An 18,079-nucleotide genomic window follows, 5' to 3' on the forward strand; every position below is an offset into this window, starting at 1 on the left:
CGGACACTGTCTGCATTCGCCGTACAGACAGTTGAACTCATTTTTAATAGGATTTCCTCTCATTTTATGTTTCACAATATTTTTAGACTCAGGTTCTATAACTCTATTTATTCCCTTGCCATCAATGTCCTCCTTTATAGGACCTCCTCCCTTACTTTATTCTTTCCTATCCTCTCTATTCCTGTTTTGTTTATATTTAGGCTGGTTACATCTCTTGTAAATCCCTCCCCCCATCGTACTAGTTTAAAGCCTTTGCCACCTCCCTATTTACCTTTTCCACTCGGACACGAGTCTCATCCCAGTTCAGGAGGCGCCCATCCCATCAATACAGCTCCTTCCTGTCCCAGAACTGGTGCCAGTGTCCCACGAAAAGGAACCCCTCTTTCCCACACCAGCACTTTAGCCATGTGTTCATTCTCCTGATCTGTCTGCTTCATTGCTAATTTTCACTTGGCTCAGGCAATAATCCAGAGATTCTGGATCGAGGTCCTGCTTTTAATTTAGAGCCTAACTCCTGATAACCTTTCAGTAGGACCTCCTCTCTGTTACTACCTATGTAGTTTGTTCCAACATAGACCACGACAACTGGATTTACTGCCTCTCTTTCCAAGTTCCTTGCCAGCCGCCGTGAGATATCCCTTACCCTGGCACCAGGTAGGCAACACACCCTTCGGGATTCTGGTTCTTGGCTGCAGAGGACGCTACCTATCCCGCTAATTATAGAATTCCCTATCAGTACCACTTTTTATTCTGCATTTCCACCCACCCCTCCCCAGACAACCTTCTGAACCACGGTGCCTTGGTCTGCATTGTGGCTGTCCTCCCTGCTGTCTTTCTCCTTGTCCTCACAGATAGCGAGTACATCGTAACTGTTGGACAGGACCAGTGTCTGCAGGACCTCCTTCCAAACCTCTCCTAAATCCCTGTTACTCGGTTCCCTAACAGTCACACCCTCCCTTTCCTGAACCTGTGCTTTCCACTGGGGTGTGACTGTATTCTGGATAAAACTGTCCAGCTCAATGACTCTGAGCCGGAGACTTTCGGGATGGAGGCATCTTCTGCAGACATGTTTGCTCGGGACAGTCTCGCTGTCCACAAACTCCCACGCAGTCCAGACAAACAATCTGCCTTGCCATATCTTACTCGAATCTTGTTTTATTTATTTAAATGAGTTAAGGTCTTTATTCAATGATTATTTATAGTTATATTAATTAGTTTTAATAGTTAAGCTATAAATTTAATACAGTATGTTATAGTTTCCTGCTCCTATTTTAAACCACTGTCCTAGGTTAGAGAAAAAAAGCATTAATACTCACCAACCAATCACCTACCCGCTGTTCTGTGACATCACTCCTGTTTTTTGTTGTTGTTGAAGTATCGGAGGTTCTGCTGCCCCTCAGGTCCACGCTGCTTTTATCTGCTGCCTCCTCTGGTGCTGCCGCATCCATGCCTGCATGTAGCAAGATCTGGATGACATTCAAGCTTGGGCTGATAAGTGGCAAATAACATTCGCGCCACAGAAGTGCCAGGCAATGACTATCACCACCGCTGAATCCCCCATCGTCAACATCCTGGGGGTCACCATTGACCAGAAGTTTAACTGGATTAGTCACATAAATATTGTGGCTCCAAGAGTAGGTAAGAGGCTGGGTATTCTGTGGTAAGTGTTTCACCTCCTGACTCCCCAAAGTCTTTCCACCATCTACAAGGCACAAGGCAGGAGTGTGATGGAATACTCTCCACTTGTCTGGATGTGTGCAGCTCCAATAACACTCAAGAAGCTTGACACCATCCAGGACAAAGCAACTCGCTTGATTGACACCCCATAGAAACATAGAAAATAGAAGCAGTAGTAAGCCATTCGGCCCTGCGAGCCTGCATCACCATTCAATATGATCATGGCTGATCCTCTATCTCAACACCATATTCCTGCTTTTCCCCCATATCCCTTGAAGCCTTTTGTGTCTAGAAATCTATCTATCTCCTTCTTAAATATATTCAGTGATTTGGCCTCCACAGCCTTCTGTGGTAGAGAATTCCATAGGTTCACGACCCTGAGTGAAAAAATGTCTCCTCATCTTGGTCCTAAATGCTTTCAATGACCGGTGTACAAGGACACCCAGGTCCCTTTGTACATCGACATTTCCCAAGCTATCACCATTTAAATAATACTTTGTCTTTATGTTTTTCCTACCAAAGTGGATAACTTCACATTTATCCACGTCATACTTCATCTGCCATGTGTTTGCCCACTCACTCAACCGATCTAAATTGCCTTGCAGCGTCTTTGCATCCTCCTCACAACTCACAATTCCACCAAGTTTTGTGTCGTCAGCAAACTTGGAAATATTACATTTGGTTCCCTCATCCAAATCATTTATATATAGTGTGAATAGCTGGGGCCCAAGCACTGATCCCTGTGGTACCCCACTAGTCACTGCCCGCCATCCCAAAAAAGACCCATTTATTCCTACTCTGTTTCCTGTCAGGTAACCAATTTTCAATCCATGCCAGTATATTACCCCCAATCCCATGTGCTTTACATCGACATAGAAACATAGAAAATAGGTGCAGGAGTAGGCCATTCGGCCCTTCTAGCCTGCACCGCCATTCAATGAGTTCATGGCTGAACATGCAATTTCAGTACCCTCTTCCTGCTTTCTCACCATACCCCTTGATCCCCCTAGTAGTAAGGACTTCATCTAACTCCTTTTTGAATATATTTAGTGAATTGGCCTCAACTACTTTCTGTGGTAGAGAATTCCACAGGTTCACCACTCTCTGGGTGAAGAAGTTTCTCCTCATCTCGGTCCTAAATGGCTTACCCCTTATCCTTAAACTGTGACCCCTGGTTCTGGACTTCCCCAACATTGGGAACATTCTTCCTGCATCCAACCTGTCTAAACCCATCAGAATTTTAAACGTTTCTATGAGGTTCCCTCTCATTCTTCTGAACTCCAGTGAATGCAAACCCAGTTGATCCAGTCTTTCTTGATAGGTCAGTCCCGCCATCCCGGGAATCAGTCTGGTGAACCTTCGCTGCACTCCCTCAATAGCAAGAATGCCCTTCAAGTTAGAAGACCAAAACTGTACACAATACTCCAGGTGTGGCCTTACCAAGGCCCTGTACAACTGTAGCAACACCTCCATGCCCATGTACTCAAATCCCCTCGCTATGAAGGCCAACATGCCATTTGCTTTCTTAACCGCCTGCTGTACTTGCATGCCAACCTCCAATGACTGATGTACCATGACACCCAGGTCTCGTTGCACCTCCCCTTTTCCTAATCTGTCACCATTCAAATAGTCTGTCTCTCTGTTTTTAACCACCAAAGTGGATAACCTCACATTTATCCACATTATACTTCATCTGCCATGCATTTGCCCACTCACCTAACCTATCCAAGTCACTCTGCAGCCTCATAGCATCCTCCTCGCAGCTCACACTGCCACCCAACTTAGTGTCATACGCAAATTTGGAGATACTACATTTAATCCCCTCGTCTAAATCATTAATGTACAGTGTAAACAGCTGAGGCCCCAGCACAGAACCTTGCGGTACCCCACTAGTCACTGCCTGCCATTCTGAAAAGTACCCATTTACTCCTACTCTTTGCTTCCTGTCTGACAACCAGTTCTCAATCCATGTCAGCACACTACCCCCAATCCCATGTGCTTTAACTTTGCACATTAATCTCTTGTGTGGGATCTTGTCGAAAGCCTTCTGAAAGTCCAAATATAACACATCAACTGGTTCTCCCTTGTCCATTCTACTGGAAACATCCTCAAAAAATTCCTGATTTGTCAAGCATGATTTCCCTTTCACAAATCCATGCTGACTTGGACCCATCATGTCACCTCTTTCCAAATGCGCTGCTATGACATCCTTAATAATTGATTCCATCATTTTACCCACTATTGAGGTCAGGCTGACCGGTCTATAATTCCCTGTTTTCTCTCTCCCTCCTTTTTTAAAAAGTGGGGTTACATTAGCTACCCTCCACTCGATAGGAACTGATCCAGAGTCAATGGAATGTTGGAAAATGACTGTCAATGCATCCGCTATTTCCAAGGCCACCTCCTTAAGTACTCTGGGATGCAATCCATCAGGCCCTGGGGATTTAACGGCCTTCAATTCCATCAATTTCCCCAACACAATTTCCCGACTAATAAGGATTTCCCTCAGTTCCTCCTCCTTACTAGACCCTCTGAACCCTTTTATATCCGGAAGGTTGTTTGTGTCCTCCTTAGTGAATACTGAACCAAAGTACTTGTTTAATTTTGCACACTAATCTCTTATGTGGGACTTTATCAAAGGCCTTCTGAAAATCCAAACGCACTACATCCACTGGTGCTCCCTTATCTATTCTATCAGTTACATTCTCAAAAAACTCCAGTAGGTTTGTCAAACATGATTTTCCTTTCATAAATCCATGTTGACTTTGTCTAATCCTGTTGATGTTATCCAAGTGTCCTGTTATCACATCCTTTATAATAGACTCGAGCATTTTCCCTACTAATGATGTTAGGCTAACCGGGCTGTAGTTCACCGTTTTTCTCTCCCTCCTTTTTTAAATAGTGGGGCTACATTTGCCACCCTCCAATCTGCAGGAACTGTTCCATAATCTATAGAATTTTGGAAGATGACAACCAATGCATCCACTATTTCCCTGGCTACCTCTTTTAGTACTCTGGGATGCAGATCATCAGGCCCTGGGGATTTTATCAGCTTTCAGTCCCATTAGTTTCTCCAGCACTATATTCTTACTAATAATCATTTCCTTTAATTCCTCTTGCTCACTAGTCCCTTGGTTCCCAAGCATTTCTGGGACGTTATTTGTGTCCTCTTCCATGAAGATAGAACCAAAATATTTATTTAATAGTTCTGCCATTTCCTTCTTCCCCATTATAAATTCTCCCGTTTGTCTGTAAAGGACCTACATTTGTCTTCACTAATCTTTTTCTTTTTACGTACTTGTAGAAACTTTTGCAGTTGGTTTTTATGTTCCTTGCAAGTTTACTCTCATACTCTATTTTCCCCTCAATCAATCTCTTGATCCTTTTTTGCTGGATTCTCAACTGCTCCCAATCCTCAGGCTTGCTACATTTTCTGACAATGTTGTATAATTCCTCTTTGGATCTAATACTATCTTTAATTTCTTTTGTTAGCCATGGTTGGGCCACTTTTGTGTTTTTACGCCAGAAAGGAATGTATAACTGTTGCAATTCATGCATTCATTCCTTAAATGTTAGCCATTGCCTATCCACCATCATGCCTTTTAATGAATTGTCCCAATCTATATCATAGCCAATTAATTCCTCATACCATAATAGTTTCCTTTGTTTAGATTTGGTACCCTAGTTTCGGATGGAACTACTTCACTTTCTATCTTAATAAAGAATTCAATCATGTTATGGTCATTCTTCCCTTAAGGACCCCACACAAGACCGTTAATTAACCCCTTCTCATTACACAATACCCAATCTCGGATAACCTGTTACTAATTTGGTTTGGCCAGTCTATATGTAGATTAAAGTCACCTACGATTACTGTAGTACCCTTGTTACATGCATCTCTAATTTCCTGTTTGATGCCATCCCCTACATTACCAGTACTGTTTGGACGTCTAGAGACAACTCCCACCAATGTTTTCTACCCCTTGGTGCTCCACCCAGACTGATTCTACATCTTGATTTTCTGAGCCAATATCCTTTTTCACTATTGCTCCGATTTCATCCTTTACTAACAACGCCACATCACCCGCTTTTCCTTTTTGCCTGTCCTTCCTAAATATCAAATATCCTTGGATATTCAGTTCCCAACCCTGGTCACCCTGCAACGTCTCCATAATTGCAATTATATCATATCCGTTTACATCTATTTGCGCTGTTAATTCGTCGACCTTATTACAGATGCTTCATGCATTCAGATACAATGCTTTTAGATTTGTCTTTTTAACATTATTAGACATCTTAACATTATTTTGTACTATAGCCCTATTTGACTTATTGCTATTTTTTCTTACCTGGACTCTATTTGCTAGTGCACTCTTTTGTTTGTATGCTCTGTCCCTTCCTGACATAATCTTACCACGATCACTTTCCTGCATTGCTTCCTTTTCTCTTTGGCATTCTAGATTTCGCTCCACTGCGACCGTCCTCCCCCTCCCCACCCCCCACCCTTATTTAGTTTAAAGCCCTGTCTACCTCCCTAATTATTCGGTTCGCTAGAACTCTGGTCCCAACATAATTCAGGTGTAGTCCGTTCCCACAAGTAGTCTCTCTTTCCCGAGTATTGGTGCCAGTGTCCAACGAATCGAAACCCACTTCTCTCGCACCAACCTCTGAGCCACACATTCATCTCCGATTCTATTGATCCTATGCCACTTTGCCCGTGGCTCAGGTAATAATGCAGAGATTACTGCCTTTGTGGTTCTGCTTTTCAATTTAGTCCCTAGCTGTTCAAACTCTCTCAGCAGAACCTCTTAGACTTATCTATATCATCGGTATATATGTGTACCACGACAACTGGATCCTCCCCCTCTCACTCCAAGTTATTCTCCAGTCCGGAGATGTCCTTTACCCTGGCACTGGGTAGGCAACACAGCCTTCGGGACACATGCTCTCTGCTGCAGAGAATCCTATCTATCCCCCTAACTATACTGTCCCCTACAAACATCTGCTTCTTTACTCCCCCACTTGAATGGCTTTCTGCACCATGGCACCTTGGTCAGTCTCATCATCCACCTCGCAGTCTGCACACTTGTCCACAAGGGTTGCAAGAACCTCAAATCTATTGGACAAGTGCAGGAACTGAGGCTCCTGCAATACTACCTCCTGGATCCCCTTACCTGCTTCACTCGCAGTCACACCCTCCTGTCCCTGGCCACGTGCCAATTCTAAAGTATTTAATCTAGAGGGTGTGGCTGCCTCCTGGAGCAAAAGGTCCAGGTAACTTTCTCCCTCCCTGATGTCTCGCAATGTCTGCAGCTCAGACTCCAGCTCCTCAACTCAGAGCCGAAGTTCGTCGAGCCGCAGAAACTTACCAAAACGTCCAGAAGCTCCCATATATTGCAACAGCAACACATCTTGTGTTTTCCCATTATTTAATTCAATTAATTCGTTTAGTGTTAATGAAGTATTTACCCTGTATAGTTTATTGAATTTGTTAAACAAATAAATGTTAGTTTTTAGAAATTAGTTACATACTATATGTTAATTTAAAAGAAAAACTTAGCCCATAATCACTACCAATCACTTACCTGCCTTACCTGTGATGTCACAGCAGAGTTCTCCTCACCTGGAGCCATGCAATCTCCTGGGAGAGGCAAAAAACCAGATAAAAACCCAGGCCAGTTGGGGGAAAAAATCTGGGAAAATTCCTCTCCAACCCAACCAGGCGATCGAAACTAGTCCAGGAGATCACACTAGCCGCAAGCTGTGGTTTGCTGGGACTTTTATCCCCACTCTCGGGCCTTGGTCTGCTCAGGTATGCCGCCGCTCTGCAGAAAAAGTTTGGAAAATCAAGGCAAAGCAACACCTCCTGCCCCCACTTACCAAACTGTTTTCCCCACTCTGAGCTGCTGCACTCTGTGCTAACAGCACAGTCCTTGGTTTTTAAACTGCCTGTGGCTCAAATGAGTTACCACTGGTCAGCTGTTTAAAGAACCTTTTTAAACTAGTTTTAACTAACTACTGGTGAGCTAGCTAGTTTGTCTCTACTTAAGCCTGAAATAATCCTAAATATTTAACTGTTAATCTTACTTAGAAGCTACTAGCAATTGCCACTAGCCTCCAAATGATTTAAGAGAGATTAACCCTTAAAGGCTCTCCCACTTACCAAACTGTTTTCTCACTCTGAGCTGCTGCACTCCGTGCTAACAGTTCCAGTTCTCTGTTTTTAAACTGCTTGTGGCATCCACCACCTTAAACATTCACACCCTACACCACCGGCGCATTGCGGCTGCAGTGTGTACCACGTACAAGATGCACTGCAGCAACTCGTCAATGCTTTTTCAACTGCACCTCCCAAACCCGCAACCTCTACCACCTAAAAGGACAAGGGCAGCAAGCAGATGGGAATACCATCACCTGCAAGTTCCCCTCCAAGTTACACACCATCCTGACTTGGAAATATATTGCCGCTCCTTCATTGTCACTAGGTCAAAATCCTGGAACTCCCTCCCCAACAGCACAGTGGGAGTACCTTCACCACACTGACTGCAGCAGTTCAAAGCGGCGGCTCACCACCACTTTCTCGAGGGCACTTAGGAATGGGCAATAAATGCTGGCCTTGCCAGCGACGCCCATATCCCAGGATGAATTAAAAAACTCATGTGCTGCCACCAATGTATACAGGCTAAGGAATTTATACCTGTATATGTCCAAAGGACATATGCATGCAGTGCTTATGGGGTGGGGCGAAAATTTTAACCCTCAAGAAAGTGTGGGTCGGGAGCTGTTGTGGGGATGTAAAAGTTTTTGATTTTTTTTTTTAAGAGCGGGTGCACAACCTGGCTCCAACGTGCCCACTTCCAGGTTTAAGGGAATCGTGTTTGGATGCCGGCGAGAAACCTACTCGGCAAAGTCAGGGATTTCCCAATTGGATGCACGTGGGTACTTATTGGCAGCATTAACATCCCCTCGAAGTTAGAGATATATTTTTTAATTGTTTTTAACTTGGCAGCACTTCAGCCGCACGGTTTCCCAGGGCTCAGGAAACTGACCAGGGAATTGGAGGCGACTGTGAGCAGCAGGTCAGGTGGGTATTTAAACTGGTCATTATCCTGTCTGAATAAAACCTCAATTATTGCAGCTGCTGTCTGAGTTCCCTCTCAAAAATATTTGGCAGAGTGCTTGTATAGTTATCACTCTTTTCAACATGTTGAGATTTAAAACTCACAAGATTAGGAGGCACCTTGGACGTGTTTGACAGCACATCAGAAGAGGAAGACCATCACAATTCATAACAGCGACGACATGTTGCGGTGGGATCAGCACTTGCACAGGAGGGAGGTGCACAGGAGAGGAGGCGAGGTCCCAGGAGGCACTACCCATGTCACAGGGTTTACTGAGAGGCTCAGCTTCCTTGACCTCTTGGAACAGCGGTATATCCGCAGGCTGAGGTCATCATGTCAGGTGGTGGCAGATATCTGCAGCCTCCTACAGAAAGCCCAGTCCCCGGTTGGCTCTGGTGGCCACGTGTTAGCAGTGGCTGTGAAAGTGACCGTTGCCCTTACCTTTTTTGCCTCCGGATCCTTCCAGGGTGTTACCGGTGACATATCCAGGATCTCCCAGTCAGCTGCACAAAAATGCATAAGGCAGGTCACTGATGGCTTGTTTGCCAGGGCCAACAATTATGTAAATTTACCATGACAATAACCAGAATGAGTGGTTGGATTTGCCTCTCTGGCTGGATTCTCCCAGTTACAGGGGGCCATCAACCGCACAGATATATTCTTCCATCAATGTGCAGCTGGTTATTTCCCACATTACAACAGTGACTACGCAGTAGCCGTAAAGCGCTTTGAGACGTCTGGTGGTTGTAAAAATGCAAGTCTTTCTTTCTTGGTGTGCAACCACAAGAGGTTCTTGCAGGTCTGCATCAGATTCTCTGGGAGTAGTCATGATGTCTTCATACTGACGCAGTCCAACAGCGCATGAGCTGTACATTCCAGGAAGCAGATTTAAGGGCCGGCTCATAGAAAACAATGGACACCCATTTCAAATTTGGCTCGACACCTGGAGTAACCTCAGTGAGGAACAGGAGTGCCACGCGTGCTACATGACCACCAGATGCGTTATCGAGCAAGCCATTGGAATGTTGAAGATGCGCTTCAGGTTCCTTGATAGGTCTGGAGGTGCCCTTTAGTATTCGCCAGCGATTGTGTCCAGAATGATGGTGATGTTCTGCATCCTGCACAACATTGTGCTGCAGAGGATTGCAGGTGGAGGAGGACAAAGATGTTCATCACTCATCTTTGGATGAGCAGAATATAGAGAAGATGGGGCACCCATCACCAGATCAGCTAACAAATGAAATCCTATGGTTCACTCCCTCCACCAAACCTCCCCCCACACCTTGCACTAAATGGTCTTTCAGCTACACATCATCCCATTGCACATCTACCCAATGGGCCCAATGTATTGATATGCACTATGGAGCTACCAGTTGAGTCATTATCAGGGCCTTAATGAGCCGAGTACATGCCTGGTGAGAACTTAGGTACTTCATCAGCAGATTATTATAGTGCTTTTCACAGCCTCTGGACTTCCCAAAGCATTTCACAACCAATTAATTACTTTAAGTGTAGTCTCTTGTAAAGTAGGGAAATACAGCAGTCAATTTGCACACTGCAAGATCCCACAAACAGCAATTAAGCAAATGACCAATTAAACTGTTTAGTGGAGTTGGTTGATAGATAAATATTGGCAAGGACACAAGAACATCTCTACTCTTGTACTATGGAATTTTTTACACCTCAATTTAACATCTCAACCGAAAGACAGCACTTCCGATAGTGCAGCACACCCTCAGTACTGCAATGACATGTCAGCCAAGATTCTGTGCTCAAATTCTAGAGTGGGGCTTTTACCCACAACCATCTGACAGAGTTGAAAGTGCTACCATTGAGCCAAACCTTATGGCAACACAGTAAGCCTCAAGTTTTTGTGTGTCTGATAATATGCATCTCCTGCACATTATTGTCCCCTAAAGTTTGGAACGATAGGAGATGCAGGCCTACTTATGAAAGCTGTCTTTTGTCGTGATCATGAACAATGTTCGGAAAGAGCCTGAAATGCAACACCAAATGACTAATGATCCATTACATTTAACAAACCTATCCAATGCCTTCTCAAGGTTAGAATTGTCCACCTTCAAGCTGATGGTTTCCTCATCACCCTCTCCTGCAGGAATGATTCAGTAGGAGAGGGAGGACAAATAACTTACTAAATGGTTGTGCTGGGAGGCAACAGCGGTTTGGAGTAAAGGGCTTCAACAGTCCAAGCAGTATGTTCAACACGATCACAAAAATATGCTTAGAAATGATATTTATTACTGCAACAGTATGACATCTTTTGTAGCAGAGAAACTAAATTAATGGTGGTGCTACATTACAGAAAAGTTGGTGAATAAACAATGTACAGGTTATTCAATGGCTTCTGTTTAGGTTAGCTTATTTAACATTTTATCATAATTGCTACTAGATTTGTTATACACAGTAATGACAACAACTTGTTGAAAGGTTTGAAAGAACTGGCATTGTGGTTGAAGTGCAATCTTTTCCTTACAGTAAATTCAAATTATCATTCTGATCAAACCAACATTTAAAAATTGTGCTGCAGGTTTTCAGAATGGAATATTAATTTGGTTATTCATATTGTCAGCTGCGTCGATATTTTCACAAATGGTCCGAGAGGATTCAGATCTTCTAATAATGCAGTAATTTTCATAACACACCACTGTTCTCCCTCGAAAACAGCTGAAACATTGTACGACTCAATCTGAATTCCAGCTGAAGCAAGCACACCTAATAGAAAAAAAAAGCCGCAATTTTATCTTCACCTGAAGCAGTCACCAACAATACTACAATGCTAAAGTTATTCAAATTGGTAATTTAAAACTGATTTTTATTGGTTCATTAAATCAATCCAATTGAAATGATATTGATTTAGAGTTTAGAGTTTAGAGTTTAAAGAATCAATCACTCGTGGACAGCATAAAAGATCAGAGGATTTTAGTGGAAATACATCGACATGCAATATATACTTGTACAAGAGAAGGAAAATACAGGTATACTGAGAATTTTGAAAAAAAGTGACAAATCTTTCAGACAGCAATGGACAAGTTGGACTCGTGACAGAATAGCATTCACAAATACAATAGGAAAAATTATTTCGAACTTTCTATGCGATGCAATAAAAAAAACGCAAAAGAACAGAGGTAGAGAACAGTAAACATGGTTTCGAAGAAACAGGTCATGTCCTCCAAACTTACTGGAATTCTGAGGAGGCAACTAAGCTACTTGAAGATAATCCAGTTGATATAGTTTACTTTGATTTTCAAACTGTTCAACAAAGTTTCTCATGCGAAGGTAGTAGGAAAAATGAAGGCTCATGGAATACAGGACAAATTGTCTACATTGATTGAAAGAACATAAACATAGAAAATAGGTGGAGGCGGCCATTCGGCCCTTCTAGCCTGCACCGCCATTCAATGAGTTCATGGCTGAACATGCACTCCAGTACCCCATTCCTGCTTTCTCGCCATACCCCTTGATCCCCCTAGTAGTAAGGACTTCATCTAACTCCTTTTTGAATATATTTAGTGAATTGGCCTCAACAACTTTCTGTGGTAGAGAATTCCACAGGTTCACCACTCTCTGGGTGAAGAAGTTTCTCCTCATCTCGGTAAGAATAAGAATTAGGAGGAATAGGCCAGTGCCCATCGAGACTTCTCCGCCATTCAATAAGCTCATGGTTGATCTTTGACCTCAGTACCACTTTCCCCACACGATCCCTATATCTCTCGATTCCCCTAGAGTCCAAAAATCTTAGTAGGAAATGGAAAATGTTCTGCCTGGAATAAAAGTAGTGCTGTTCAAAGTACTTGCATTTTCTTAGAGCCTCTCAAAATCTCGATGTCCCAAAGCACTTTACATCAATTGTATTTTTGAAGTGTGTTCACTGTTCTAATATAGGGAAATATAGCAGCCAATTTGCGCACAGCAAGGTCTCACAAACAACAAGGAAGTAAATGATCATAAAATGTTTAGTGGCATTGGTTGATGGATAAATATTGGCCAGAACACAAGACCTTCTCGGTTTATCTTCAAGATAGTGCCATGGGAGCTTATGTCCATCCGAGAGGGCAGACGTTGCCTCGCTTTAACATCTCATCTGAAAGACAATGCAGTACCTCAGATGGCGCAGCACTCCCCCAGTACTGCACTTAACTATCAGCCAAGATCATCTGCTTGTATCCATGACCTTCTGCCTAGAGGCAAGTGCTACCACTGATCGAAGGTTTCCACGTGGATAGGGACCAATTATGTAGATGTGCTTATATATTAAATATGGGAGGAGGCAACAGTAAACACATAGAAATACCCTTCATGTTCTCAAGATATCCCAAGTACTTCACAGCCAATGATTTACCTTTTTGAAGTAACTTTAGTTTTGTATGTAAATGCAACAGCCAAATTGTGCAAAGTAAAGTCCAACATAACAGCAAATTAAATGAGTGATCAGTTAATCTGTTTTGGTGGTGTTAGTTGAGAGAGGAGTATTGTACAAGACAATTAGAGAACTCTGATTTTAAAATACTGCAATGGTATTTTTTTTTTAAAAAACATTCACCTGAATAGGGAAGATGGAGCCTTAATTTAATGTCGCATCATGAAAGATGCAACTTCCAACAAAACAGCACAACTCAATACTGCACTAAATTGGCAGCCTAGATTATGTGCTCAAGTTCTGGAGTACAGACTTAAACCCTGATCTTCTAACTGAAACAAAGGTGCTACTACTAAACCAAGTATACAAGAGTTCGGTTGGAAATACATCTACTTATTTGGGGTTGGGGGGGGCCCAGCTCACAATCCAGTGCCTCTCTTTAGGGGTAAACACAAATTATTTTGATCTCGCCCACCAAATCGGATTTTTAACAAAACTAAATTCTGTAACCCATGGAACGAGGAATAATATCGTGCTACCAAAGGCATAATGCAGAAATCCTACTGAGGCATGATTAGAAGTTCTACCCGAGAGAACAGAAATTGATCCTCGTCAAGTCATAATAGTTCCAATTGGAACAGCTGAAAATTTGCAATATGAATATCTGTTGATTGGACTGGTCAGAAGAGCAATGTGCCCAGTTCAGGCAGTGAAAAGAGGAAACAGTTCTTGTAGTAGCAGAGAATAGGTTGGAGACAATAGTAGTGGGTCCAGAGTTAAAGTCAGCGGTCCCATGGAAGGAAAAAGTTGTCTTGGTAGGATGGAGTCGGCATGGAGCATCAACGAACTGTTGTCCAAGTTTGGGGACAGGTGCAGTGGCAAGTGATATCCAGAAGCTATTTGTAGGATGGAGGCCATTTCTGTGGGAATGAGAATCCGATGCAGTACAGAAAAATGGAGAATTAGACGCAAAATTGGTGTTCACCATAGATTAGAAGCAGCAGAGAAAATGTAAAACCACTAGCCAGCAAGCAGCAAAGCTGAAAAGCCAGTAGAATGCATCACCTCACTCAGCAGAGAAACAGTAGCAGCTAACCAGAAACCAATAAAGCTGAAAAACCAGTAGAACGAGTCACCCAGCTGAGCAGAGAAACAGCCGCAGTGGGGGAAGATGTTAAAAGGTTATTTAAAAAAATATTAGCAGCAGAGAGACACAGCCGATGAATGCTACGCTATAATCCAGTGTAATCCAATGCAGAAATGTAGTCTCTATGTCCAAAATTCAGAAACCAAATTTGAGAAGAGATTGGAAGGTAGCCAATGTAACCCCACTATTTAAGAAAGGAGGGAGTGTGAAAACAGGGAACCACAGACCAGTTAGCCGGACATCAGCAGCAGGGACAATGCTAGAATCTATTAAGGACGTGGTAACTGGGCACTTAGAAAATAAGATTGGACAGTCACCACGGATTTATGAAAGGGAAATAGAGTTTGACAAATCTGTTAAGGGAGGGCTTTAAACTAAATAGTGGGGGGTGGGGAAAAGAGGGTTCAGGTGAGCAGAAATTTAAACAGTCAAAGAGAAAGGAGAAAGCAATAGAGCAGGGTAGCAATGGGGGAAATTATACCAGAGTGTGACAAGAAGGGACAGAATGTATAAAAAATACGAGTGCATCAGAAAGTGGGGTCAAAGCAGGGGAAAATGGTAAAGAGACAAAATTAAAAGCTCTTTATCTGAATGGACGCAGCATTCATAAAGATAGACGAGTTGATGGCACAAAGATATAAAATCATCATCATTGGCGGTCCCTCGAATGAGGATGACTTGCTTCCACATCAAAAGGGACGAGTTCACAGATTTTCAACAGAGGACCCGATATTCCAATCCTGAACTCCAGGGGTGGAAGATGCTTGTGCGTCGATTTTTTTTTTTTTTTTTTTTTTTAAAACGTGCGGTGACTGTTGCACATCAACCACCACATGGGCTTGACAGAGCTTGGCCTTTATCCAGTGGAAAGTGTAAACCAGGACGACTGGACACCTGCTCTGCTGCATGGACCTAGTGCGCACACACACATCGCAGTGTGGGCTGGCCCATGCTGCCCTTGGCTCTTCTGGGCCCTGCACCCATATTTGCCACACCTCCACCATGCTTCTATCCCACTGCGATAAGAACCACTCACTGCCTTTACCCTGCAGCACATTTAATAGTCTTGTGCCTTCATGATGCCACTGTTCATTCCTACAGGAATATCCCAAACTTAGGAGACGGCGGCACTCAGTGCAACACAACCAGTCGCCCCGTAACTCTGCTGGGGGAGGAGCAGGCACTGGGATCCGGGACTGAGGGCCCCATCAGTCAGCCAGCACCAGCGGACACAGAGGCAGCAATGGTCGCTCAGGCTCTCTCCCCCGCCCCCGGCACGCTCTCCCTTCCTCCCCCCCCACAATTCCCCCCCTCCTCCTTCCCCCCCCCCAAATCCCCCTTCCCACCCCCCCCAAATCCCCCTTCCTCTCCCTCCCTTCCCCCCCCCACCAAATCCCCCCCCAAAATCCCCCTTCCTCTCGCACACCCCCAAATTCCCGCTTCCTCTCGCACCCCCCCCAAATTCCCCCTTCCACTCCCTCCCCCCCCCCAAAAAAAATCCCCCGTCCCCCTCCCCCCAAAAAAATCCCCCTTCCTCTCCCTCCCCGCAAAAATCCCACTTCCTCTCCCTCCCCCCCCAAAAAAAATCCCACTTCCTCACCCTCCCCCCCCAAAATAAATACCTTCCTCTCCCCCCCCCCAAAAAAATCCCACTTCCTCTCTCTTCCCCCACCCAAAAATACCCCTTCCACTCCCTCCCCCCCAAAAATCCCACTTCCACTCCCTCCCCCCCAAAAAAAATCCCCCTTCCTCTCCCTCCCCCCCCAAAAAAAATCCCCCTTCCTCTCCCTCCCAACCCAAAAAAAAAAAATCCCCCTTCCTCACCCCCCCCCCAATACCCCTCTCAACCCCCTCAAATCCCCCTTCCTCTCAACCCCTAAATCCCCCTTCCTCACCCCCCCCCCCAAATCCCTCTTCCTCTCACCCCCATCCCCAAATCCCCCTTCCTCTCACACCCCATCCCCAAATGGGATAAAGCTTTTAAAACGGAGAGGAGAAGGAATTTCTTCACTGAGGTTTGTGAATTTTGTAATTTTCTACCCCAAAATGCTGTGGATGCTGAGTCATTGAGTATATTCAAGGCTGAGATAAATAGATTTTTGGACTCTAGGAAAATCAAGGGATATGGGGAGCGGACAGGAAAGTGGAGTTGAGGTCCGAGATCAGCCATGATCTTATGGAATGGTGAAGTAAGCTTGAAGGTCTGTATAGCCTACTCCTAATTCTGTCACTTTTTAAAAAAAACTATCAGAACCACACCTTCTAACAGCATAGGTGATAGCAAATCCCTTCGAGAGTGTAACAGAAAATAGGTGCAGGAGTAGGCCATTCGGCCCTTCGAGCTTGCACCACCATTCAATATCATGGCTGATCATTCACCTCAGTACCCCTTTCCTGCTTTCTCTCCATATCCCTTGATCCCTTTAGCAATAAGGGCCATATCTAACTCCCTCTTGAATATATCCAATGAACTGGCATCAACAACTCTCTGCGGTAGAGAATTCCACAGGTTAACAACTCTGAGTGAAGAGGTTTCTCCTCATCTCAGTCCTAAATGGCCTACCCCTTATCCGAAGACTGTGTCCCCTGGTTCTGGACTTCCCCAACATTGGGAACATTCTTCCTGCATCTAACCTGTCCAGTCCAGTCAGAATTTTATACATTTCTACGAGATCTCCGCTCATCCTTCTAAACTCCAGTGAATACAGGCCCAGTCGATCCAGTCTCTCCTCATATGTCAGTCCTGCCATCCTGGGAATCAGTCTGGTGAACCTTCGCTGCACTCCCTCAATAGCAAGAACTTCCTTCCTCAGATTAAGAGACCAAAACTGAACACAGTATTCCAGGTGAGGCCTCACCAAGGCCCTGTACAACTGCAGTCAGACCTCCCTGCTCCTATACTCAAATCTCCTAGCTATGAAGGCCAACATACCATTTGCCTTCTTCACCGCCTGCTGTACCTGCATGCCAACTTTCAATGACTGATGTACCATGACACCCAGGTCTCGTTGCACCTCCCCTTTTCCTAATCTGCCGCCATTCAGATAATATTCTGCCTTTGTGTTTTTGCCACCAAAGTGGATAACCTCACATTTATCCACATAATACTGCATCTGCCATGCATTTGCCCACTCACCTAACCTGTCTAAGTCACCCTGCAGCCTCTTAGCGTCCTCCTTCCACCGCCACCCAGTTTAGTGTCATCTGCAAACTTGGGAGATATTACACTCAATTCCTTCAACTAAAATCATTAATGTATATTGTAAATAGCTGGAGTCCCAGCACGGAGCCCTGCGGCATCCCATGAGTCACTGCCTGCCATTCTGAAAAGGACCTGTTTATCCAGACTCTCTGCTTCCTGTCTGCCAACCAGTTCTCTATCCACACCAGTACATTACCCCCAATACCATGTGCTTTAATTTTGCACACCAATCTCATGTTGGACGTCGTCAAAAGCCTTTTGAAAGTCCAAATACACCACATCCACTGGTTCTCCCTTGTCCACTCTTCTGGTTACATCCTCAAAAAATTCTCAAAGATTTGTCAAGCATGATTTCCATTTCATAATTCCATGCTGACTTGGATCGATCCTGTCACTGCTTTCCAAATGCGCTGTTATTTCATCTTTAATAATTGATTCCAACATTTTCCCCACTACTGATGTCAGGCTAATCGGTCTATAATTACCTGTTTTCTCTCTCCCCCTCCTTTTTAAAAAAAAAAAAGTGGTGTTACATTAGCTACCCTCCAGTCCAT

The 18,079-nt window shown here is 44.2% G+C and overlaps 1 protein-coding gene across 1 annotated transcript in view; it reads right to left on the reverse strand.

The window, feature by feature from the left end:
• Positions 1-11,035: 11,035 nt before the first annotated feature.
• phgdh (phosphoglycerate dehydrogenase) overlaps positions 11,036-18,079 on the reverse strand; it is a 77,689-nt gene continuing 70,645 nt past the window's right edge. The window contains exon 12 of the mRNA XM_070875697.1: positions 11,036-11,531. Coding sequence (XP_070731798.1) covers positions 11,377-11,531 — 155 coding nt within the window. The 3' untranslated portion in view covers positions 11,036-11,376. The remainder of the gene's footprint in view (positions 11,532-18,079) is intronic.

This window comes from Pristiophorus japonicus, chromosome 3 (genome assembly GCF_044704955.1).
Source record: "Pristiophorus japonicus isolate sPriJap1 chromosome 3, sPriJap1.hap1, whole genome shotgun sequence".
NCBI classification, from domain to species: Eukaryota; Metazoa; Chordata; class Chondrichthyes; family Pristiophoridae; genus Pristiophorus; species Pristiophorus japonicus.